Raw genomic sequence first — 26,811 nt, forward strand, 5'->3', positions numbered from 1 at the left:
ACCTATTAAATACACCCCGTATCATGTAATTTATTATGCAATGAAATTTAATAATGTGTTTGAAAAAGAAAAATATACTTGAAAAGAAAAAACAATTTGGAAATTAGGTTTGCTTCTCAGTTAGAATAGAATGTAAATTAAAAAACTTTATATGGTCTCAAACAAGGTCCTCATTGCTGGGTTACAAGATTTAAATTAATCATAAAAGAGCAATGCTTTATTAGTATTAAGAAATAATTCTGATAAATATTTATTCAAGAAAACTGATAAAAATGTGTGCTTGATTTATTATTGTATGTGGAAGAAGTTTTGCTTGAGAGCAATTTTTTGCAGTCAATCAATGACATTATTAGACCGTTAAAGAAAAATGTAAGTTGCGATGAAACAAGATGTAGCAAAGTCAATTCTAGGTGTTAAAATGGAAGGCACTGAAAAAGAATTTGAAAATTGGCCGAACTTCTTAACTAATAACCTTAATGTGAGGTATATAGCTGTGCGTGTACACAATAATCCAAATAAGATTAGAGCTAGTACAAATCCACACAAAATATTAACATTTACCTATTGCAGCGATAAGAACATTTTTTGTAGCTTTTGCAGTTATACGTCTTCTGTCTTCTCCAAGCTGTAACAATGAATCATTCTCATAACCTGTGAAAAAAATAAGTTACAGTGTTATAAATACTATTTTAAAAAAATGGTTAATTGACTTATGAACTAAGACTTCACGGCTATTCACGTCAGTTTTTAAATGCTTGCTTACTTTCGTTCGGACCAAGTTCAGGCTTAGGGAATTCTATGTAAAAAATATGTAAAATTTAACTATTTTAAACTAAAAAAATCATTGTAAAAATGTGTACATATGGTTTGAGTTATATTTCAAATGATCATGAAACTTAAAAATTACGATTTTTGAAAATTGTTCTCAATAATGTGTGTTAGACTTTATATTTACTTGTAACTTTGGATATTGCTTCTTGCACTTTCTCCTGGTCAGCTATAGCAATATGTTCTGAAATACAAAAAAATATTATATACAATATTTTCTCATGACAGAAATGATAATATATTAGAAAGTGTCAATTGTATTTTTTTATTATATTAACATTGGAGTTTAAAATTTTTGTATTAAATAATTTTACCAACACAATTAAAACTAAAATACGACGCTTTGAAAATCTTTCAATTGATACTACTCCGTTATTTTTATAAAGTTAGAGCACAATGAAACTAATAAAACTGTATGCTAAAAAAAATGTTATTCCGGAGTATTAAATGAATAATCTTCAAAGTGTTGTAATTTAAAAGAATCGAATGAAAAAGAATTACAATATACTACTTAAAGTTAGTGACTAAAATCTTATGAATTGCTATCGATTAAAAATGTGAGCCATAGGAGAAACAAAAACAAAAATGAAAACGAAAATCATTTAAAAGATACTTGTATAAGAATCTGTATAAAGTGTAAGTATTGGAATTATAAAATATAAACAATTAGGTTACCTGGTAAGTTGATAATAAATGTATCATCTGAAATTAAAACAAAAATATGTTAACAAACAATGTGGATAATACACTATGTGTTAATATGTCCAACAATTATTTTTTTTATATAAAGATTTACAATTTGTAAATGTATTACAATAAATACATTTTATGACATAACATGTACACATGACATAAATGGGTGGTTCACTAACGGATTTAGTATTTTTGTAATTTGTAATATACGAACAATACACCCATTTTATGATTAGTTTTTATTTATAATTTATATTTTTTTAATAAATCTCGAGACCAGGGTCTTTATAGACGAAGTTAGATGTTGTTAGAAAAATGAAAGAGAGAATATATTTGTAAACTATAAGCTTTTGGAAAATTAAAATTTTTTATGTGAGTTAGAGATCTAAAATCTAAGGGAGTTGTATTTCGGATAGACTACTGTCAATTGAAAGTGTGAGCTATAGGAAAAACCAAATAAAAACGTTTGATAAATCATCAATCATATAAGAATCTGTGTATAGTGTTTGTGGTATATAACAATTAACCAATAACAATTGCTTACCATGATCAATTGTGATTCTGAAAATTGCTTTTTCTGAAATTTAAACGAATATGCCCAAATTAGTTATAAGTTTATTATCAAGCAACCATGTGGAAATATGTCCAAACAATTATAAGGTATATTATTACCCGGTGTAGCCCACATCAAATTAAGTGTTCCTGAAATAGGAATAACACTAATTGATGAATTTATTAATGATGATGGTTTTTTTTAACACTACAATTTTAACAATTTGCGTAGATATCTTTATTTTAATTATGTTTCTTATTAAAAAATAATGATTACCTATCGATTTATCTCCGTTAATAGTATTTGAAATTGCAGTTTCCAATCCAGCAGGATCTACAAGCAAATAGTGTTCAATTTTTAATTGAAAATCGACTTTCTACATAAAATTGTATCGTAGTAAAAAAACTCGAAACATTTGTTTTCTTAAATATTGGCTATATAAAACTCCTTAAAAATAGACCGCATACAATCCACTTGTATAGTAATCTTGTATAGCCTAGTAATTGCCTTTTTGTGTAAAAACATCATTTATTCGATTTTCATTTACAAATTAGTATTTATACATTACTTGGTATACTAGATACCACATTCACTTATATTCTGAACTGATATAAAAGAAAAATACTTATACCTTGTTTTTAATTTATAAATAATCTGAATGTTATAACTCCTACACGAGCCTTGTTGTTGCTGACTCAGCACAACAGCACACAGCACGGCCCGTGCAGATGGAACCGGATATTATATTAATTAGGCTGAGTTGCAACGTCGTATAATTACGATTCTTAACAACCCGAGGTTAACATTGTTGCAAACCTGCCAATAAACTCGACCAAGGTAAGGTTAGGTTAGGTTTTACCGGAATTAACCTCGGCGACAACATGAAAATCAAAATGTATCTTACCTTTTTCAGCAGCCTCTTTGATCCATTTGTCTGTAATACATTTTTCCAAACTTATGTATACAAAATGATAAAAAAAAAAAAAAATTATATATCGTATGACAGATTTGTACTGACTTGTAAGGTAAACCGAATTTGCATATAACGCTATGAGAAAGAAATTAATATTGAATTTTATATTCAGATTCTTAACTACCTGGATATGGTACGTGTAAAAATTAAATAATTACCTGTCATTATCGGCGAAACGTTCACCAAGGCGAGCGTTATTAAAATGCAGAGAAGCTTCATAGTACTGGATAATATTAACGAAACAGTTCAATTAATAAAACTTATTAGAAAGCTATGAACTCTAATAGCTTGTTTTAGATTTTGTGTTGGAGTTATTTTATGCGAATAGTCGTTTCTTCGCCTTGTCGATGACTTGTCGTCTTGTCAATCAAAGAAGTAAAACTAAAATTATATTTTTCAGTATGCATAGCACTATGATAAGTTATGAAAAACGTAAGCGTTACTAATAAAATCCCGAATACACATTGTTTTTACACTTTAACAACAACTATCGCAAGGGCTATGTGTACCCATGAAAATTTTAAACCACTAGGAATACGCAACGTTATATGTTTTCACCAGCGTCGTTGATATTTAAGTATTACGGCAAAAAGTAAAATTTTTATTACTATTTATACAAATTTTTTATTTTATTCTTATAATTGAATAATTACCTATCATTTTTGGCGAAACGTTTACAAAGGCAACGTTATTTAAATGCAGTGCAGTTTCATAATGCTGGATATTATAAAATAAATATTTAAAAAAATATAACTTATAATATGAATTCTAATAGCTTGTATCATTTTTTGTTGGTGATTTTCTTGTGACTAGTCGTTGGGTCGGTGTTTGATGTGTCAACCAAAGCAGCAAAAGCTTAATGCTAAATTAGTCATATTTTCTTTTCAGTTTAAAATAAAATACAGTGTAGACAAATTTATTACATGTTTGAGTTACTGCTTTTCCAAATAATTTTCAACATATCATTATTTCGCTCGGATTGGTTTTTTTTTTTTGAAGTTTGTGTAAGCGCTTGTTACAATAGCTTAGAAAATCGTAGAACTTATTAGTGTTAAATAATATGCTGACAATATTCTCTAATCAAATGTACCATTGCAGGATTTGCCATACACAGACGCCTTAATACTTTTGTGCTACGTTTGAAATGGTATATCGTTTGATTATTCCTTTAGGCGTGTTACATATAGTCATTTGTACACATTTTTTTAAAACTTTACTAACAGCTATCGTATCGTTTATGTGTACCAATGAAAATTTTAACCTAAAGGAGTACACAATATTTCACCCACGTGACAAAAAAATGCGTACTGCAAAAAAGGTTTAACTCTAAAGAAAAATAAAAAATAAACATTATGTTGGTTAGGTTTTTGGTCACACTACCATTCTGTAAACAAAATACAGAGTGAACCCAGAAATATTTGATAAATGAAAAACCTTTTGTTCTAGTGAATTTTTTAACATGAAAAATACGCATTCTGTGTGGAATGAAATGTTAGGCTAATGTTTATTTTATTGATATTATCATGTAAAGACTTAGACAAAAATGTGGTCCAGTATGCACAAATTCACATGGACACGTTTTCTTTTATGTGATTTTATAGGATCTCTGCTCCTATATAGTATAATAGTATTATAATGATTGCATTTAAGATTTTTTTTTTTAAATAATTTGTACTCACTTCGCCAATGAGTATGGATTAATTTTAAAAAGTTAAATCTTTGAAATATTTACTAGAACAACCATTATCATATCATTTGTCAAATTTTTGTGGGACAACCTGTATTTTACTGTTAAATTGAAAACGTTACAAAGATTTAGGAAGAGTTTTTTGGAAGGTTAGACAGACTAAGGAATAATTACCCAAAATGATCTATTAAACGAGGTTTCCCAATTTTAAAGATGAAAAAATTATATAGCTAGATAATAAGGTATGACAATAGATAAACTGATATTCTTTTACACATTTAATTACATACTACGGAAGAGCCTGAGTCTGAAAGCCTTGATATATGATGACATGTATGTTAATAGAATTGTAACATGAATCGAGGTATAAAAAAAGTTACTCATGCAAACATTATGTGTTTTTGTTATACAATTGTTTCAATTGCGTTTTTTACATTGCAACGAACAGAATTCAATAAAAAAACAAGTGGTTAAGAATATATAATAATATTGAAAAAAATTCTTTATTTTGTAATACATTGAATTAAATGACAATTTTGGATACAAATGCGACATAAATATATTATTAAAGTAATATAAGGAGAATAGGTGGTATATAATAATTAAAAGCTAGCTACGACTGCTGGTCTATATTACAGGGTACCAATCGTTTAGAATAGGCATAACGTCAAAAAATACCTCACGAAAAACACCGACTGGCCTTACTTCAACAATAATGCCGTTATGACGTCTGTATTGGAATCTGCCAGTCCGAGAGTTTAATATACAATAATCACCAGAGTGATCAACATCAACTCTTTTTATAACTGCATATGGGAATCGTATACTTCTGAGCAAACCGAATAGACGACATATTTCGGTAAGATTGAGGAATTCTGGTCTTCCTTTATCTTAAAAAAATTATAAAAAATTGTTTTTAAAATAATGAAAATTTTAGCTTATAACTACGTTTGTTTTTTTTTCAAAACACAACTAATACACGTATAGATAAAATTATAAAAAAATAATTCCATTACATAAAAAAAACACCTCGTATTATGTAACTTATTATGCAATGGAATTTATTATACTAAATTTGTTTAAATTTGTTACAAAATACATTTGGTAACAAAGAGTAACAAGAAAGGCAAGTCGTTTATTGTGCGAAATGTTGCTGATAGCCGTTTAGAATATGTGATGGGTAAAAAAACTGAAATAAAAATTTGGGACTCGTTAGTATAGACTTTTGAGCGTGAAGGTGATGCTAGTCAACTCTACTTAAGAATTAAAAAAATGTAAAAGGTCAAATGTTAGACAAATAATGGAAGAAAGCTAATAGCAGTGATCAAATAGGTAAGAAGTCCCAACAAAGTTCTACAGCTTTTGTGGTATAGCCGCCAGTAGTTTCCCTTCTAAATGTTACGGATGTGATGAAGTTGGACATTGTTTATCTGAATGTAAATTTAAGAATAAGTTTGGGAAGTAAAAAAAATACATGAAAAGTAAAAAAAATTAAAAATAGGTTTGTTTCTCAGTTAGAATAGATTGTAAATTAAATAAATCGTTATAAGGTCTGAGGTCTCAAAGACGCTCCTCATTGTCGCGATAAAAGATTTAAATTAATCATAAAAGATCAAGGCTTTATTAGCATTAAGAAATAAATCTGATTAATATTTAAACATGAAAGTAGATAGAAATGTGTGCTTGATTTATTATTGTCTGTGGAAGAAGTTTTGCTTGAGAGCAATTTTTTGCAGTAAATCAATGACATGATTAGATCGTTAAAGAAAAATGTAAGTTGCGATGAAACAAGATGTAGCAAAGTCAATTCTAGGTGTTAAAATAGAAGGCACTGAAAAATAATTTGAAAATTGGCCAAACTTATTAACTAATAACCTTAATGTGAGGTATATAGCTGTGCGTGTACACAATAATCCAAATAAGATGAGAGCTAGTACAAATCCACACAAAATATTAACATTTACCTATTGCAGCGATAAGAACATTTTTTGTAGCTATTCCAGTTATACGTCTTCTGTCTTCTCCAAGCTGTAACAATGAATCATTCTCATGATCTGTGGAAAAAAAAAGTTACAGTGTTATAAATCAAATTAAAAAAAAAATTGTTAATTGGCTTATAATCTAGGACTTTAGAGCTATTCACGTCAGTTTTTAAATTCTTGCTTACTTTCGTTCGGACCAAGTTCCGGCTTAGGGAATCCTAAAAAAAATCATTGTAAAAAAGTGTACATATGGTTTGAGTAATATTTCAAATGATCATGAAACTTAAAAATTACGATTTTTGAAAATTGTTCTCAATAATGTGTGTTAGACTTTATATTTACTTGTAACTTGGGATATTGCTTCTTGCACTTTCTCCTGGTCAGCTATGGCAATATGTTCTGAAATACAAAAAATTGTATATTTTTTAATTTGATTACTATGGAAGTTTTAAATTTTTGTATAAAATAATTTTAAGTTTTTAGATTGATAGCTTACATCTGAATAGTTTTAAATTAGTTTTTTTTTTCAATGGAAAATTAAAATCTAAATTTAATCATATGAACAAAAATTACACTGTTCTACTTAAAGTTAGTGACTAAAATCTTATGCTAAAAACGTATAATATTCACAAATAGGATACCTGGTAAGTTTTCAATAAACCGGTCATCTGAAATTAAAACAAAAATATGTTATCCAGCTTTTTGGATAATTAACTATGTGGAAATATGTCCAACATATTTTTATAGAAGTTATAACAATTTATACATGTTTTGCAATAAATAAATATGATAACATAACATAATTTTGTCATGTACACATGACATAAATGACCTAAAAAATAGGCTGTTCACTAAAGGATTTAGTATTTTTATAATTTGTAATATAAGAACTGTACACCCATTTTATTATTAGTATTTATTTTTAATTTCTATTTTTTGAATAAATCTCGAAACCAGTGTCTTTATAGACGAAGTTAGATGTTGTTAAAAAAATGAATAACATATTTTTTAAACTAGAAGTTTTTCGAAAATTAATATTTTTAATGTGAGTTAGAGATCTAAAATTTAATTTGAGCTCTTTTGCCGATAGACTACTGTCGATTTAAAGTGTATGCTATAGGAAAAAACAAATAAAAACGTTTGATAAGTCATCGTTCATCTAAGAATCAATGTATAATATTAGTGGTATTTAACAAATAACAATTGCTTACCATGATCAATTGTGATTCTGAAAATTGCTTTTTCTGAAATTTAAATGAATATGTCCAAATTAGTTATTAATTTATTATCAAGCAACCATGTGGAAATATGTTTAAAAAATTATAAGGTATATTATTACCCGGTTTAGCCCACATCAAATTAAGTGTTCCTGAAATAGGAATAATACTAATTGATGAATTTATTAATGATGATGGTTTTTTTTGAACACTACAATTTTAACACTTTGCGTAGATATCTATATTCTAATTATGTTTTTTATTACAAAATAATGATTACCCATCGATTCATTTCCGTTAATAGTATTTGAAATTGCAGTTTCCAATCCAGCAGGATCTACAAGCAAATAGTGTGAGAGCTATTAACACAATTTCAAATAAAATCGTAATACTCTTCAAAAGTATACATAAAAACGATCAGAATATGAATATACACAGCTTTAATGTGACTATTTAGCTTAACGCTACTCAACCTGTTATGCTAAGGGTATTGCATGCGGTCTGTTTCTTTGACGAAAAAGCATACGAGTTATTTGGCAACATTTTTAATTGGGTTTTAATATTTGACAACAGAAAATCGACTTTCTACATAAAATTGTATCGTAGTAAAAAACTCGAAACCTTTGTTTTCTTAAATATTGGCTATATAAAACTCCTTAAAAATAGAACCGCATACAATCCACTTGTATAGTAATTTTGTATAGCCTAGTAATTGCCTTTTTGTGTAAAAACATAAAATATTCGATTTTCTTTTACAAATTAGTATTTATACATTACTTGGTATAAACATTCACTTTTATTCTGAACTGATATAAAAGAAAAATACTTATACCTTGTTTTTAATTTATAAATAATCTGAATGTTATAACTCCTGCACGAGCCTTGTTGTTGCTGACTCAGCACAACAGCACGGCCCGTGCAGATGGAACCGGATATTATATTAATTAGGCTGAGTTGCAACGTCGTATAATTACGATTCTTAACAACCCGAGGTTAACATTGTTGCAAACCTGCCAATAAACTCAACCAAGGTAAGGTTAGGTTAGGTTTTACCGGAATTAACCTCGGCGACAACATGAAAATCAAAATGTATCTTACCTTTTTCAGCAGCCTCTTTGATCCATTTGTCTGTAATACATTTTTCCAAACTTATGTATACAAAATGATAAAAAAAAAAAAAAATGTTATACCGTATGACACATTTTGTACTGACTTGTAAGGTAAACCGAATTTGCATATGGCGCTGTGATAAATAGTCAAATATTTAATTGCAATTCAGATTTTTAACTACCTGGATATGGTACGTGTAAAAATTAAATAATTACCTGTCATTATTGGCGAAACGTTCACCAAGGCGAGCGTTATTAAAATGCAGAGAAGCTTCATAGTACTGGATAATATTAACGAAACAGTTCAATTAATAAAACTTATTAGAAATTGCTATGAAGTCTAATAGCTTGATTTTAGATTTTGTGCTTGAAGTTATTTTATGCGAATAGTCGTTTCTTCGTCTTTTTGTGACTTGTCGTCATGTCAACCAAAAGAAGTAAAACTAAAATTATATTTTTCAATATGCATAGCACTATCTGATAAGTATATCCCGAGCACAATATTCCATCAGTGTCTACGTGTTACACAGTCATTTGTACACATCGTTTTTACACTTTAACAACAGCTATCGCATGGGCTATGTGTACCCATGAAAATTTAAAACCACTAGGAATACGCTTCGTTATACCAGCGTCGTTGATATTTAAGCATTACGGCAAAAAGTAAAATTATTATTACTATTTTCTTGCGACTAATCGTTGGGTCGGTGTGTGATGTGTCAACCGAAGCAGTAAATGTTTAAAGCTAATTTAATTATATTTTCTTTTCAGTTTAAAATTAAATATAGTTTAGACAAATCTGTTACATTTTTGAGGTACTGCTTTTCCAAATATTTCTCAACATATCATTATTTTGCTCAAATTTGTTTCTTTTTTTGAGGTTTGTGTAAGGGCTTGTTACAATAGCATAGAAAATAGTTGATTTTATTAGTAATTAATAACTTATTAGTACTCACTATCACTACAGACACTAATAAGGCTCAAGCTTTTCTTTTTAGTATAAAATTAAAGATATTTAACATTATTTAAAATTGTAGTTAATACTCGGTTGTTTTCAAAGTAATTGACATTTTAAATAAAATGTGCTACAATTGATTGGTAAATCGTTCTTGTAGTAAAATTATTTTGCAAATTAATTTATACTCATTTATGCTTTAAACACTACGGATTTAATTGTTCTATTTTTTAAAGTTATTTAGAAAACATTTTTAAAATTAGCTTATAATTTAATTATCTAAACTTAGTTTCAACAAATCATAATATTCTTAACAAATTATTCTTAATAAAAGAAAAAAACATGTAAAAAAGTCACATAAAAAACGTGGTGTTAACAGCGCAAATGAGTATGAATTAGTTTAAAAAAAATAATCTTTGGTATATGCTGAAGCCTTGATACATGATGACATGTATGTTAATAGTATTGTTACATTATTCGAGGTGTAAAAAAAATTACTCATGCAATCATTATGTGTTTTTGTTATATTATTTTTTTCAATTTCGTTTTTTACATTGCAATGAACAGAATTCAATTAAAACACAAGTGGTTAAGAGTATATGATAACACTGAAAAAAATTCTTCAATATGTAATACATTGAATTAAATGACAATTTTAGATAAAAATGCGACATATAAATATTATTAAAGTAATATAAGAAAAGTAGGTGCTGTATGATTAAAAGCTAGCTACGATTACTGGTCTGTATTACGGGTACCATTCCCTTAGAATACGCATAACGTTAAAAAATACCTCACGAATAGGACCGACTGACCTTACTTCAATAATATTGCCGTTATAAGTTCTGTATTCGAATCTGCTAGTTCGTGAGTTTAATATACAATAATTACCAGAGTGATCAACATTAACTCTTTTTATAACTGCATATGGGAATGTTATACTTCTGAGCAAACTGAATAGACGACATATTTCGGTAAGATTAAGGAATTCTGGTCTTCCTTTAGCTTAAAAAAATAATAAAAAATTGTTTTTAAAAACTTGACAATTTTAGCTTACAACTACTTTTGTTTTTTGTTCAAAACACAATTAATACACGTGTACAAGTATAATAATTAAAAAATAATTACATTACTTATTAAATACACCCCGTATCATGTAATTTATTATGCAATGAAATTTAATAATATGTTTGGAAAAGAAAAATATACTTGAAAAGAAAAAAGCAATTGGGAAAATAGGTTTGCATCTCAGTTAGAATAGAATTTAAATTAAAAAAAAAACGTTATATGGTCTCAAACAAGCTTCTCATTGTCGCGATAAAAGATAAATAATCTAATCATAAAAGATCAAGGCTTTATTAGCATTAAGAAATAAATCTGATCAATATTTATTCAAGAAAATTGATAGAAATGTGTGCTTGATTTATTATTGTCTGTGGAAGAAGTTTTGCTTGTGAGCAATTTTTTTAAGTAAATCAATGACATAATTAGATCGTTAAAGAAAAATGTAAGTTGCGATGAAACAAGATGTCACGAAGTCAATTCTAGGTGTTAAAATAGAAGGCACTGAAAATATATTGAAAATTGGCCAAACTTCTTAATTAATAACTTAACTGTGAGGTATATAGCTGTGCGTGTACACAATTAACCAAATAAGGTGAGAGCTAGTACAAATCCACATAAAAATATTAAAATTTACCTAATGCAGCGATAAGAACATTTTTTGTAGCTATTCCAGTTATACGTCTTCTGTCTGCTCCGAGCTGTAACAATGAAACATTCTCATAATCTGTGAAAAAAAATAAGTTACAGTGTTATAAATGAAAATTAAAAAAAAATGGTTAATTGACTTATAAACTAGGACTTTAGTGCTAATCACGTCAGTTTTTAAATTCTTGCTTACTTTCGTTCGGACCGAGTTCCGGCTTAGGGAATTCTATGTAAAAATATGAAAAATTTAACTGTTTTAAACTAAAAAAAACCATTGTAAAAAAGTGTACATTGGTTTGAGTTATATTTCAAATGATCATGAAACTTAATAATTACGATTTTTGAAAATTGTTCTCAATAATGTGTGTTAGACTTTATATTTACTTGTAACTTGGGATATTGCTTCTTGCACTTTCTCCTGGTCAGCTATGGCAATATGTTCTGAAATACAAATAATATTAAATACAACATTTTCTCATGACAAAAATGATAATATATTAGAAAGTGTCAATTTTATTTTTTTATTATATTAACATGGAAGTTTTAAATTGTTGTATTAAACAATTTTACTAATCACAATTAAATCTAAAATTCGACGCTTTGAAAACCATTCAATTGATACTCCGATAAAATATTTTTTTTAGTAATTCTTTTACATATTAGAAATAAGATGCTCTTATTCCTAAAATATGGCAATTCAAAGACATAAATATAAAAATAATTTTTATAAAGTAAGAGCACTATGATACTAATAAAACTGGATGTTAAAAAAAATGTTATTCCGGAATATCATTTGAATAATCTTCAAAGTGTAGTATTTAAGTTTTTAGATTGATAGCTTACATCTGAATAGTTTTAAATTAGTTTTTTTTTCAATGGAAAATTAAAAGCTAAAGTTAATCATATGAACAAAAATTACACTGTTCTACTTAAAGTTAGTGACTAAAATCTTATGCTAAAAACGTATAATATTCACAAATAGGATACCTGGTAAGTTTTCAATAAACCGGTCATCTGAAATTAAAACAAAAATATGTTATCCAGCTTTTTGGATAATTAACTATGTAGAAATATGTCCAACATATTTGTATACAAGTAATAACAATTTATACATGTTTTGCAATAAATAAATATGATGACATAACATTTACACATGACATAAAGACCTTAAAAATAGGCTGATCACTAAAGGATTTAGTATTTTTGTAATTTGTAATATACCAACAATACACCCATTTTATGATAAGTTTTTATTTATAATTTCTATTTTTTGAATAAATCTTGAGACCAGTGTCCTTATAGATGAAATTAGATGTTGTTAGAAAAATGAAAGAGTGGACATATTTTTTAAACTAGAAGTTTTTCGAAAATTAATACTTTCAATGTGAGTTAGAGACCTAAAACCTAAGGGAGTTCTTTTTCGGATAGAGTACTGTCGATCGAAATTGTGAGCTATAGAAAAAACCAAATAAAAACCTTTGATAAATCATCATTCATATAAGAATCTGTGTAAAGTATTAGTGGTATATAACAATTAACAAATAACAATTGCTTACCATGATCAATTGTGATTGTGAAAATTGCTTTTTCTGAAATTTAAACGAAAATCTGTTATGCCCCAATCAGTTATTATTTATTATCAATACAACTATGGGGAAATATATCCAAAAAATTATATGGTATATTATTACCCGGTGTAGCCCACATCAAATTAAGTGTTCCTGGAATAGGAATAATACTAATTGATGAATTTATTAATGATGATGGATTTTTTTGAACACTACAATTTTAACACTTTGCGTAGATATCTATATTCTAATTAAGTTTTTTATTTCAAAATAATGATTACCCATCGATTCATTTCCGTTAATAGTATTTGAAATTGCAGTTTCCAATCCAGCAGGATCTACAAGCAAATAGTGTGAGAGCTATTAACACAATTTCAAATAAAATCGTAATACTCTACAAAAGTACACATAAAAACGATCAGAATATGAATATACACAGCTTTAAGGTGACTATTTAGCCTAACGCTACTCAACCTGTTATGCTAAGGGTATTGCATGCGGTCTGTTTCTTTGACGAAAAAGCATACGAGTTATTTGGCAACATTTTTAATTGGGTTTTAATATTTGAAAACTTGCAAATATCATTTATTTAATTACAGAAAACTGAAATTTTCAATTGAAAATCGGCTTTCTACATAACATTGTATCGTAGTCAAAAAACTCGAAACCTTTGTTTTCTTAAATATTGGCTATAATAAACTCCTTAAAAATAGAACCGCATACAATCCACTTGTATAGTAATTTTGTATAGCCTAGTAATTGCCTTTTTGTGTAAAAACATAAAATATCGATTTTCTTTTACAAATTAGTATTTATACATTACTTGGTATACTAGATACCACATTCACTTATATTCTGAACTGATATAAAAGAAAAATACTTATACCTTGTTTTTAATTTATAAATAATCTGAATGTTATAACTCCTGCACGAGCCTTGTTGTTGCTGACTCAGCACAACAGCACACAGCACGGCCCGTGCAGATGGAACCGGATATTATATTAATTAGGCTGAGTTGCAACGTCGTATAATTACGATTCTTAACAACCCGAGGTTAACATTGTTGCAAACCTGCCAATAAACTCAACCAAGGTAAGGTTAGGTTAGGTTTTACCGGAATTAACCTCGACGACAACATGAAAATCAAAATGTATCTAACCTTTTTCAGCAGCCTCTTTGATCCATTTGTCTGTAATACATTTTTCCAAACTTATGTATACAAAATGATAAAAAAAAAAAAAAAATGTTATACCGTATGAACATTTTGTACTGACTTGTAAGGTAAACCGAATTTGCATATGGCGCTGTGATAAATAGTCAAATATTTAATTGCAATTCAGATTTTTAACTACCCTGAATAGGTACGTGTAAAAATTAAATAATTACCTGTCATTATTGGCGAAACGTTCACCAAGGCGAGCGTTATTAAAATGCAGAGAAGCTTCATAGTGCTGGATAATTTATTAACGAAACAATTTAAATAATATAACTTATTAGAAATGTATGATGTATAATAGCTTATTTTTTGTGCTAAAGAAGTAAAACTAAAATGATATTTTTCAATACGCATAGCACTATAATAATTTATGAAAAACGTAAGCGATACTGATAATACATTGAGTACAATATTCCATCAATGTCTACGTGTTACACAGACATTTGTACACATCGTTTTTACACTTTAACAACAGCTATCGCATGGGCTATGTGTACCCATAAAAAATTAGAACCACTAGGAATACGCAAAGTTATATTTTTTCACCAGCGTCACAAACAAATTCTTATTGAAAAGAAGTTTTAACACGAAAACAAAAATGTTACCATTATGTATAGTACATATTTTCTTAAATTTACAGGATCATTCACAATTTCTGTAACAGCGGAAATCCCGATGAAATACTTATACTAGGCAAAAATTACCAAAATATAAATATTTTTTTTTTAAATTACATGTTGTATAATTATTTGTTTTTCAACAATTTTTAAATTCAAAATTGAAGGTGAAATAAATTTTACAGTATGCAAAGCACTGTAATATTGTAAGAACGATATGAATTACAATAGCTTGTATAACTTTTTGTTATAGATTTTCTTGATACTAGGTCAGTGTGTCGATATGTCAACCAAAAATTTAAAACTAAAATATATTTTGCAATATGCAAAGCACTAGAGCAATATATATACAGACAATGCCTATGTGTTACATATCAATTTGTACACGTTGTTTTTTTTACCTTTTATAAGTATCTTACCGGCGTTTACTGGTTCTTAGTTATTCAAGGTACATATTTTTGGTGGATGACACACAGCGGAAATATGTTTAGTTAAATTAATCATATGAAATATATTTCTTGCTTGTTTTAATATTGAAATTTTGACTTTAGTACTAAGTTTTTGAAAATTTAGAAGCTTTTAAAATAGGATAATTGTTATTGGTTTTATCATAATGCTCCCAACAGTTGTATGTTAAGTTAAACGTCTAGACAAATCAAACCTATGTATTGTCTGAGCTCTATACCTATTATACTAAAATTCTAAATAATGTTATACATCTTTAATTTTGGACCAAAAAGAAAAGCGTGGGCTCTATTCAACAAAGTCCCTCATATAATTATCAGATAATGTTTTATATTGTAAGTTTTTTTTTGTATTTTAAATTTGGTTCAATATTAGTGTGTGGCACATACATTTCATAATACTAAACTCATTGAATTTTGACTTTTGTTGAAAAGGGCCCACGCTTTTCTATTTAGTCAAAAGTTAAAGATGTTTAACATTATTTAAAATTGTAGTTAATATTCGATTATTTTCAAAATAATTGACATTTTAAATAAAATGTGCTACAATTGATTGGTAAATTATTGTTCTTGTGGTAAAATTTTTTTTCACTGTTCAGTACTATTTTTTGGAAAAGCATATTTTTAAAAAAGTTATTTTTTATTTTTACTTTTAAGTCCTATTAAAGGTACTTAATAATTATTGGCGAATAGATTACTAAATTCATTTTGGAAGATTTGAAGAAACATGAAATCTTAGTGAAACGTCGCCCACATATGACCCTGTGTATGGCGACCTGGATGCCCGAATCCCAATATTATTACAGGATATTGTATTGTCATCCAAGATGAGTGTCTGTGCCAAGTATCAGCCCTCTACGACATTGGAAACTAAACAAATATTTGTAGTGTTTATTAGCATTTAAATTTGGTAATTATTTTTTAGAATCAAACGATTATAATATGTAATACAACTAAAATCAATCGTATTTCATTAAATAATATTTACTATTGAATATTTTTTTGTGGTAAATATTATATATTATGGAAAAGTAGTATTATTCTATACAATCGAGTTTGTACACCGCACTGGACAGAATTTAATAAAAACACAAGCCATTAAGAGTATTAACTATCACGAAAAAAAAATGTTTATTATGTAATACGTTGGATTAAATGACAATTTTAGATACAAGTGCGACACATAATTATTATTAAAGTAAAATAACAACAGTAGGTGCAATGTAATTTTTTAAAAGTTGTAAAAGTTCTTAAAGTTTTTAATAGATGGTCTATATTACGGGTACCAATCCCTTAGCTGATACATAACGTCAAAAATTATACTACGTTCTGGACTTGTTGGAATTACCGCAACAATAGTGTGGTAATGTGGTCTGTATTTGTATTGGGCATTTTGTGAAGTTAACGTACAACAATTTTCAGAGTGATCGACTTCAGCGGTTTTTACATATGAATTCGGTAGTCTTAGACTTATGTGCAAACCTAGTAGACGACATATCTCGGTAAAGTTGGTGAATTCTGGTGCTCCTCTGTCTGAAAAATTATAAAAAAAATCGTTTTTAAAGCCTTGCCATAATTAGCTTATAAATACTTTTGTTATTTGTTTTAAACACAACTAATACACTAATAAGAGAGCAAACAGTAATACATTCTTAAACAGAGACCCAATATCAGCTGGCGTTAGCTATGGCCTATACATCAATCTATGGGGCTAAAAGGATTACTTGTTGAGGTGTGTATAAATTATAAATGTATTATTGGAGTGGTACATCAAATAGAATTATAATAATTTTAAGTAAAACTAATAAAAATCTACACAAATTTTTAGTATTTACGTATTGCATCAATAAGTATTTTTTTTATAATTTTTCCTGTTATAGCTCTTCTGTCTTCTCCAAGCTGTAACAATGAATCATTCTCATAATCTGTGAAAAATATGAGTAGGTTAGTTGGCTTATAAACTAGGACTTCAGTGCTATTTACGTCAGTTATTATACGCTTGCTTACTTTCGTTCGGGCCAAGTTGAGGCACAGGGATATCTGTATAAAAAATAATGAAAAATTTAAATGTTTTACATTAAAATATCATTGTAAAAATGTGTAAATTGGTTTGAATTATATTTAAAATGATAATCAAGACTTATATTAAATAATGTATTCTGGCTCTATGACATGACAATTATTTTAATACATTTTTTCACAATTGCATATTATTCTTTATACTAACTTGTAGCTTGGAATATTGCTTCTTGCATTGCCACCTGATCAGGTACGGCAATATGTTCTGAAATACAAAAAAATGTTTTATACAATATTTCCTATTGACAAAAATTATAATATAAACTACTTAGAGTTGTGTTAGGAACTGAAATCATTGGGAAAACCAAAAACGGTAAAAATATATGCTTGTATAAGAAACTGTATAAAGCTTCAGTAGTAGGAGTATAAAACATATACAAATAGGTTACCTGGTAGGTTGGCAATAAATGGTTCATCTGAAATTAAAACAAATAAATGCGGAAATATGCCCAACAATTTTTTTTTTTTTTTATAAACATAATTCAATTTGTATATTCATACAAATTTTACTAAAAGTAAATTTGAAGACATAATATGTACACACGTGACATGAATGACCTGATAAAGTGACGGTTCTCTATTGTCACCTCAGCATTTAATATTTTTTGTAACTTAAAATCTCAAATTCGATTAATACCTGGCTATCTCACGGGACAAAGGTTATTCGTGAGGTCCTCATTTAAAAAATAATACAATTTGGCAACAACAGGTTACACCTCTATCGTCTAACTAAATCTGTGTCCAATGAATAAAGCCATACAAGCTATGTAATTTTATTATGTTATTATTAACTCAGTTACCTTTTATACTTAACATAGTGTATAGATGGAAAATATTATCTTAAGTTAAAAAAAAGAAATAATTTTTATTTATAATTTATATTTTTCGAATAAATATCAAAACCAGTTTCTTTATATTGGATGTTATCCGAAAAATAAATGAGTAGACATATTTTTCAAACTAGAAGTTTTTTAATGAAAAATTATTATTTTTTATGCTAATCGAACGATAAAAACGCGAGGTACTACTTAGATTTGAGCTAAATATCTAAAACCTAGAGAAGTTCATTTTTGGATAGGCTACGATCGATTGAACAAATGAGACATAGAAAAAACAAAAATAAACCATTAATTATATTGGCATATAAGAATCTGTGTAAAGTGTTAGTAGTATATAACAATTGGTTACCATGATCAATTAGGAAAATATTGGCCGTTTCTGAAATTAAAACGAAAATATGGTATGTCCTAATTAGTTATTAAAATCAAGAATCATGTGCAAATACGTCCAATAAGTTATAAGATATATTATTACCCGGTATAGCCAAAATCAAATTAATTGTCTCTGAAATGAGAATAATATAAATTGATGAATTAATGATGTTGGATTTTTTTTTAACACTACAATTTTAATACTTTTATTCGAGTAGGAATCTATATTTTAATTATTTTTATTATTATAGAATTATGATTACCCATCGGTTTATCTCCATTAATAATATTTAAAACTGCAGCCTCCAGTCCAGCAGGATCTATAAGTAGTGTTAGAGATAAATACACAATTTTAAATGTAATCATGATAATGTGTAAAACTATACATACAAATCTTCAGAACAAAAATATACATAGCTTTAAAGTGACTATTTACCTAACGTTACTCAACCTGCTATGTGAAATAGTAATTTTGTATAGCCCAAAAATATTGTATGTAATTATAGGTATTTTACTGTTTTGAGTATATTTATAAGTTATTCGATTTTCTTTTGTAATTTAGTATATTTTGTATAGTATCATTTAGTAAAGTGGTACTATATAATCCGGTCCCTCATATTTTAAATTTAAAAATCATCTGAAAATCAAAATGTATCTTACCTCTATCAAAAGCGTCTTTGATGTGTTGGTCTGTAATATATTATTTAAAACTTATGTATAAAAATGATAAAATTAAAAAAAAATGTATTTTATGTACATTCACTACTGACTTGTAATGTAAACCGAATTTGCATATTCCCCTGTTTTAATGAATTAAACATAGAATTCGTTATTTAGATTTTGACTACCTTGAAAAGATATGTTTAAAAATTTAATTACCTGTCATTATTGGGGAAACGTTGACAAGGGCAAGTGTTATTAAAATGCAAAAAAGGTTCATATTTTTAGATTATTTTTAATTAAACAATTCAAATAATACAACTTATAAGAAAGATTTGAATTCTAATAGCTTGTTTTACTTTTTGTGTTTTATTATGAATCTAGTCGTTGGGTCATTTTGTCGATGTGTCAACCAGAACTTTAAAATTAAAATATATTTTGCAGTATGCATAGCACTGTAACAATCAATGAAAAACTTAGACGACACTTGTGTTTATTTAATATTAAGTTAAATATAATATATACAGCGTGAGTTTTTTAACGTAAGCCACTCATTATTTCACTCTTAATAGTGTTTTGATATAATGAGATACAATTATCCACAAGTTTTTATGTTCTTGACAACCTTTAAATTAGCATTTTTGACAGCAACTTCGACCAGTCAAATTTTAAAAAATTTAATAGTTTGGAACAAGGAGGTAACATACACATTTGCGGGAAGCTATGGTCAAATTATATGAAAACAGTATGGAAAAACAATTCAAATATTAGTTAAACACAGTGAGATATTGAGTGGCCCATGAAACCACCCGGCACAAGCCTGTAACGTTTTTTTTTTGCTTTTAAATTGTTCTCGAATCAGACATAATAGTCGTACATTTATAGAATTTTGTATGCTTAGATGTTTACATTTTTTTTTCAAATGTTATACGATTTAGTTATTTTTAAAAGAAAATTTATTAAATTTTTAATAAAAGCCCGGGTACAACATTCAGACATTACCTACGTGTTAAATTTTTATTTTTTATACGTTCTAATTATCAACTTTAACATCTATCGTATCGAGTATAATATGTACCCATGAAAATTTAAAACCACTGGGATTACACGTTCCAACGTGACGAAAAAATGAATACTGAAAAATAATTTCAACTCTGCTTAGTTTATATTCCGCAAGATTATTTGTGTTTTAGCTAAATTGTTTACAATTTTAAAATATGACATATTAGATAAAAAATTCATAAAGACGAAAATTGTTTTTATAATGTTAGAGCCCAATAAAGCTTATAAAACTAATAACTGGATGTCAAAATAAATGTTATTACGGTGTATCAATTAAAAGATTTTCATAGTGTTGAGTTAGTGACTATATTCCTAGAGATTTCTGATCCGAATAGACTACCATCGGTTAAAAGTGTGAACCTCAGGAGAAAACAAAAATAAAATGATAACTAAAACCGTAAAACGTATAGTTGTATAAAAATCTGTATAAAGTGTAAGTAGTAGGAGTATAAAATATATATAAAAAGGTTATTGAAAGAAACTTTATATTTTGTAATACATTGAATTAATTGACAACTATGATACAAGTGCAACTAATAAATATTATTAAAGTAAAATAACAACAGTTGGTGCGATATAATTATTTAAAAGCTAACTAAAGTTGATAATCTATTTTATAAGAACAACAATTTTATCTCATCCAAAACGTCTACATAATCATCACCATCAGGACCTCTTGGCATAACCGCGGCAATATATTTGTTTTCGGGTCCTTCTTGAGGTTGGTATTTGAATCTGCCATTTCGTGATGTTAAAATACAAAAATTATCAAAGGGATCAACATCAGCGGTTATTATATATGCTTGTGGGTCTCGCATACTTCGGAGCAAAGCTATTAGAAGACATATTCTGCGAAGGTTGGGGAAATCTGGTGATCCATTGTCTTAAAATTGATAAAAAAAAATTGTTTATAAAAACTTGCCTAGTTAAGATTATAAGCACTTTTAATGTTTGTTCAAAACAAAATAAGTACACATGTATAGGCATAATAATCATAGAAAAAAATTACATTATCTATAAAAAAAAACACCCTATTTTGGAATAAAATGAAATAAACTTAAGAAAGTGTTGTATAATAACACTATTCCCAGTTAGGTTAGATGAGAAGACCCAACAAAGTAATAAAGCTATTGGAACTAAAACCGACTGTTGCTGAACCGTGACTGGACTTAATCCAAATTTGTTCACATTCGAATTATTGGATCTACTGCTTATGCACACATTCATAATCAATTAAGCCGCAAGTTAGATTAAAATAAAGAAAACGTATACTTGTTGGCTATACAATAAACCTCTGTAGATCATGAAACCGTGTAACATGGACGTGACAACAGGCTTCTGAATGGGATAATCGAAGAAGAATTGTACAGAAGAGATCGGTAGTCTTCGGGATAAGAGAACACATAGTATGAAAACTAAATAAGTTGTTGTATGGTCTCAAACAAATTCATTAATTAATTACCTTATCGAGAGATAATTAGCTGTTAAATGTACGCAAAAATACAAACATTATACAAACGGGATTACTTGCTGAGATGCGAATAAATTATAAATGTATTATTTGAATGGTACATCAAATAGAATAGTTATAATTAAAAGTAAAAGCAGTACAAATCTATATTAACTTTTATTATTTACCAATTGCATCAATAAGTAATTTTTTTATAATTTTCCCTGTTATAGCTCTTCTTTCATTTCCAAACGTTTCTAAGTAATAATCGGGAAATTCTGTAAAAATTAATAAGTTACAGTGTTTAAAAAATTTTTTTTTATAAAATTGGTTTTTCGTGAAATATTTGTATTTATATTTCAAATAACTGCTCTAAGATGATTGTTAATTAGGAGTATAATAACCTATTAAAAAATTTTGGAGTTAAATTCATCTAATTTTAGAGTTATTTTGTCAGTATTTTAAGTTTCTGTGAAATAGCTATACTACATTTACTTCAACGAGTAAAATAGTGATATCTATTGTCCATACCGTCTTGGCAGAAATATAAAATGTTTAAATAACAACTTAGGACAAAAATCGTATTTATTCCCATTTTCACGAGAGATGAAGTGGACTGTTTTATTTTTTATTTTATTGAAATACTTTCTATTTAGTTACAAACATTTTCAAACTATAATCTAAGACCTTAGGGTTTATTACGTGAGTAAATGTTTGCTTACTTTGATTCCGACCAAGTTCAGGCACAGTGATATCTATATAAATAATTTGAAAAATTTAATTATTTAACAGTAAAAAACATGCATTTTATCAATTTAAAAATGTGTAAATTTTTTTTTAACTATAGTTTAAATGATCATCAAAACAAAAAACATAATATAGCTCTATGCCTGAATTATTGTAATATGTTTATTGAATTTGGTTTAAACTGAATAATTATAAATTTGAAAAATTATTCGCAACTATATGTTAAACTTTACACTTACTTGTAACTTGGGATATTGCTTCTTGCAATGCCGTCTGATCAATTTTGGCAACATATTCTGAAACACAAAAAATACTATATAATATATTTTCTTAAGACAGAAATGATAATACATAAGATTGTGTCAATTTTTTTTTTTAATGGGATAAAATGGGAGCTTTTAAATTTTATTTAATTCAAATACAATTTTCCTAACATAATGAATATTATAATACGACACTTTGAAAATCATTCAACTGATACTCCATTGTAACGGTTTTTTTAAATATAAAAAATTAGGTTCTCTTATTATTAAATTATGACAATTCAAAGACATAAAAATAAAAAATATTTGTATAAAGTTAGAGCCCAATAAAACAAATAAAATTATAACTGGATGCTAAACAAAACGTTATTCCGGAATATAAATTGAAAGATCTTCAAAGTGTAGAATTTAAGTTTTTAGAATGATATTTTATTTCTGAAAATATTTACTAGTTTTTAAATAAAAATGTTTTCAATAAAAAATTAAAAGGTAAAGTTAATCGAATGAAAAATAATTACAATGTACTACCTAAAGTTAGTGACTAAAATCTTATGGTTTACTATCGATTAAAAATGTGAGCCATAGGAGAAACAAAAATCATTTAAAAGATACTTGAATAAGAATCTGTATAAAATGTATGTATTGGAAATATAAAATATACAATTAGGTTACCTGGTAAGTTGATAATAAATGTATCATCTGAAATTAAAACAAAACAGAATTTGCATATGGCGCTGTGAGAAATAGTTAAATATTTTAATTGCAATTCATATTTTTAACTACCTGGATATGATACGTGTAAAAATTAAATAATTACATGTCATTATCGGTGAAACGTTCACCAAGGCAAGCGTTATTAAAATGCAGAGAAGCTTCATAGTGCTGGATAATATTGTTAACGAAACAATTTAAATAATATAACTTATAAGAATAGTATGAATTCTAAAAGCTTGTATTACGTTTTAGGTTAGTGTGATTTTCTTGCAACTAGTCGTAACGACGGTGTGTCGATATGTCAACAAAAGAAATAAATTGAAAATTAATTTTGCAATTTGCAAAGCACTACACTCTAAATCTCACTGTGTTGAATTAATAATTTAATTACTTTTTTTATAATGTTTTTACATAATGTGATCTCAATTTTTATGTTCTTACCATCTTTAGATTATTTTTTTTTATAGCAACTACGATCAGTCAAAGTTATTATAACTTGAAAAATAATCAGCTAAATGCGGTTTTCAACTTATCATTTTTGTAGTACAATATTTAAAATTTTAGAGGTAATGAAATGAATGCGTTACCATTTAAGTTTCAAAAGTTTATATGAAAATCAGTTTGGGCGGAGGTAGGAACTTGAAAATTATTGCAAAATTGTGGTCACTTTTTGTGAAAAAAACATTCAACTATTAGTTATACCCAGTGAGATATTGAGTGGCCAAGATAAAAAAATCATCCTGTATATAACTGTTATACGTATTTAGGATTTGTATACTTTTTATAAACAGTCGTTTCAATGGTTTTATTTTAACCGTCATGACTTATAGCAACTCTTAAAAGAAAATATACTAAAAAAAACCTGAATATTGTATTCAGGGATTTTCTACGTTTTCCAATTTAATTTGTACACCTTTTCTTTTTATACTTCAATAACAGTTGTATCGACTATGGGTAGCTAGAAAAAAATAAAACGTCTGATACTACACAAGATTATTCGTATTGAAAAAAGTTTTAACGCGAAAGCAAAAAAATAATATATTATGTTGTTTGTTTTAGGGCACACTACCATTCTGCACAATACATTTCTTAAATATATTTTAAAATTTGATAACATTTAACACTATTTTATCACTATTCTACTTACACAAATCATAACTACTAATAATTGTAATTTTTACATATGATAAGTCAAAACTGTTATATTTATTAAAATCATAACAGCTTTTTTTATATTGTATTTTACCATGCATTTTAATTTAAACAATTTATGTATGTTTTCAAAAGAAATAATTGTAATATCGACAATATTCTCGAATAAGTCGTTCTTTTTTTGGGTTTTTTTCACACAGATGTTTCTATATACTCTTATGAAACTTCTATAGGTATTGTTGGATTATTTATCCAAAAAAAATATTTAATTCGTTTTGAATCAAATCACCGGTAAAATCACAAAGAACGATTATGTGTACTGTAAAAATAAAATTCTTCAACAACAACAATTTAATATTCCAAATAACTCAAACAATAGACAAAATATTGATAGAGAAAAAGTTGAAGTATACTAGTACAATTTATAATTAAGAATATGATAATCAATGACAAACCTTGCTACCGTGCACGCTTTTACTCGGATCCGATGTAAGTTGGTGTTACATCATTTGACTTAAATTAACTTAAAACTAATACCTACTCTTATCGGTTTATAACATATAAACTAATTGACTTAAAACTAGAACCAACTTTGTATAGTTTTATAACATACACAACTAGTTGAAACATAAACCTGAACCAATTTAAGGTTTAAAAGGAGACAGTGATGTATGACCCTGAATGATGGCTCAAACTGACAAACCCGTGTGTGCGAACCTGAATGTACAAGCAACATGTACAATACAATGTATGTGAATTGTACCTACACATCGGCTTTTAGTTTGATAATTGTTTTATGACTCTACTGTTGTACGTGCTAAAATGTAAAACATTTTTGATATCCCCAATCGAAAATTGTATTCTCTAGCAAAACTAGAAAAGCCAGTACAGTGGTGAGGGGGTCGTAGCGGTAACAGAGAAACTTTGGGATGGGGGTAGGAAGCGGAACAGGCCTATAAGAAATATTAGAAGTTAAAAAAATAAATGTATATTTTTTGGGTGTTTTTCTCGGTTTCGAAAATCGCGTTGTATCGATTTCTGTGTGTGTGTGTGTGTACAAGTGTCCCGCACTCTATGGCGTTTTAAAATGTAACGACAACAGAGTTAATAAATTAGTGTTATTAGAAAAAAGTTGCCGTCCCTACAAAAAACAAATGAACACGTACCTACCCATTTTATAGATAAAATAACACAAATTGCTAGATACTCCTAAAAGGCATTTGTTTGTTATTTTTCTAAAGATTAAAATTCCACACAAATTTGAAACTAATTCGACAATTTTTAAAGACTCATAGTGGTAAAGTTTTAGGTTTTAAAGTCTGAAAATCAGACCGAATGTAGATCCGAAATGGGTCTATAAAATATTTTACAATTTTATTGGAATATATTTTTTTTAACTAAGAAAAACGCCACAAAAAAGGTAACTTTTGAACATAGTCAATTCTCGGTTGTTATGTGTGAGCAGATCAATAGTCAACAGGTATCCGAAAGATACTTTCTTTTATCTATGATAACAAATTATTATAGGAAGAGGATAAGCAACCCTTATCATATTCAACATATAACAAAAGTACATTATCGTCATTAGTTACATTTTTTTTATCAATAATGGCAATCAGTTTTTCTACTATTACAGATATTTTTTTTTGCTAACTTATACGACGTATATTTTATTCGAAAAAATATCTGTTATTGTCTTACAACACACGACGATTTCATATTTTTGCGACATTTTTTTTTATCGCTCTACTAAATTGAGTATGTGAACACTATTTACTGCTTTGCGTATGAAAAGAACTAAACAAGTATATCTCGACGAACTTTGTGTTGTAAGACGCTTAGGACAAACGAGCAAATTCATGTGTTCAAGACATTAAAAAAGAATTACCGTATTGTGACCG

The 26,811-nt window shown here is 27.5% G+C and overlaps 1 protein-coding gene and 1 long non-coding RNA gene across 4 annotated transcripts; both read right to left on the minus strand.

The window, feature by feature from the left end:
* Nucleotides 1–5,204: 5,204 nt before the first annotated feature.
* LOC126842400 (uncharacterized) lies at nucleotides 5,205–20,250 on the minus strand. Of its 3 annotated transcripts, none has more exons than XM_050579403.1 (11): nucleotides 19,742–20,250; nucleotides 19,633–19,662; nucleotides 19,523–19,552; nucleotides 19,126–19,182; nucleotides 18,966–18,995; nucleotides 18,840–18,869; nucleotides 18,041–18,067; nucleotides 12,092–12,148; nucleotides 6,902–6,934; nucleotides 6,699–6,788; nucleotides 5,205–5,624 (listed from the first exon to the last, which is right to left on the minus strand). In XM_050579403.1, the coding sequence occupies exons 1-11, from the start codon at nucleotides 19,800–19,802 to the stop codon at nucleotides 5,362–5,364; spliced, it is 708 nt and encodes a 235-aa protein (XP_050435360.1). In that variant the 5' UTR covers nucleotides 19,803–20,250; the 3' UTR covers nucleotides 5,205–5,361. The 3 variants fall into 3 exon arrangements, with proteins under 3 accessions (XP_050435360.1, XP_050435359.1, XP_050435361.1); XM_050579402.1 differs by lacking the exon at nucleotides 12,092–12,148 and adding an exon at nucleotides 7,059–7,115 and having other exon boundaries at nucleotides 19,742–20,242; XM_050579404.1 differs by lacking the exons at nucleotides 5,205–5,624; nucleotides 6,699–6,788; nucleotides 6,902–6,934; nucleotides 12,092–12,148 and adding exons at nucleotides 16,680–17,105; nucleotides 17,408–17,497; nucleotides 17,580–17,612; nucleotides 17,800–17,856 and having other exon boundaries at nucleotides 19,742–19,959.
* On the minus strand, nucleotides 13,559–14,720 carry LOC126842409 (uncharacterized). Its single transcript, XR_007686326.1, has 4 exons — nucleotides 14,662–14,720; nucleotides 14,550–14,579; nucleotides 14,435–14,464; nucleotides 13,559–13,613 (listed from the first exon to the last, which is right to left on the minus strand). It is a non-coding gene; the product is annotated as an uncharacterized LOC126842409 (long non-coding RNA).
* Nucleotides 20,251–26,811: the final 6,561 nt, after the last annotated feature.

The sequence above is a fragment of the Adelges cooleyi genome, unplaced genomic scaffold, assembly GCF_023614345.1.
Source record: "Adelges cooleyi isolate 19-005CV unplaced genomic scaffold, UGA_ACOO_1.1 ACOO_flye_CR_arks_rails_tigmint_CR_PRNA_519, whole genome shotgun sequence".
Taxonomy (NCBI): Eukaryota; Metazoa; Arthropoda; class Insecta; order Hemiptera; family Adelgidae; genus Adelges; species Adelges cooleyi.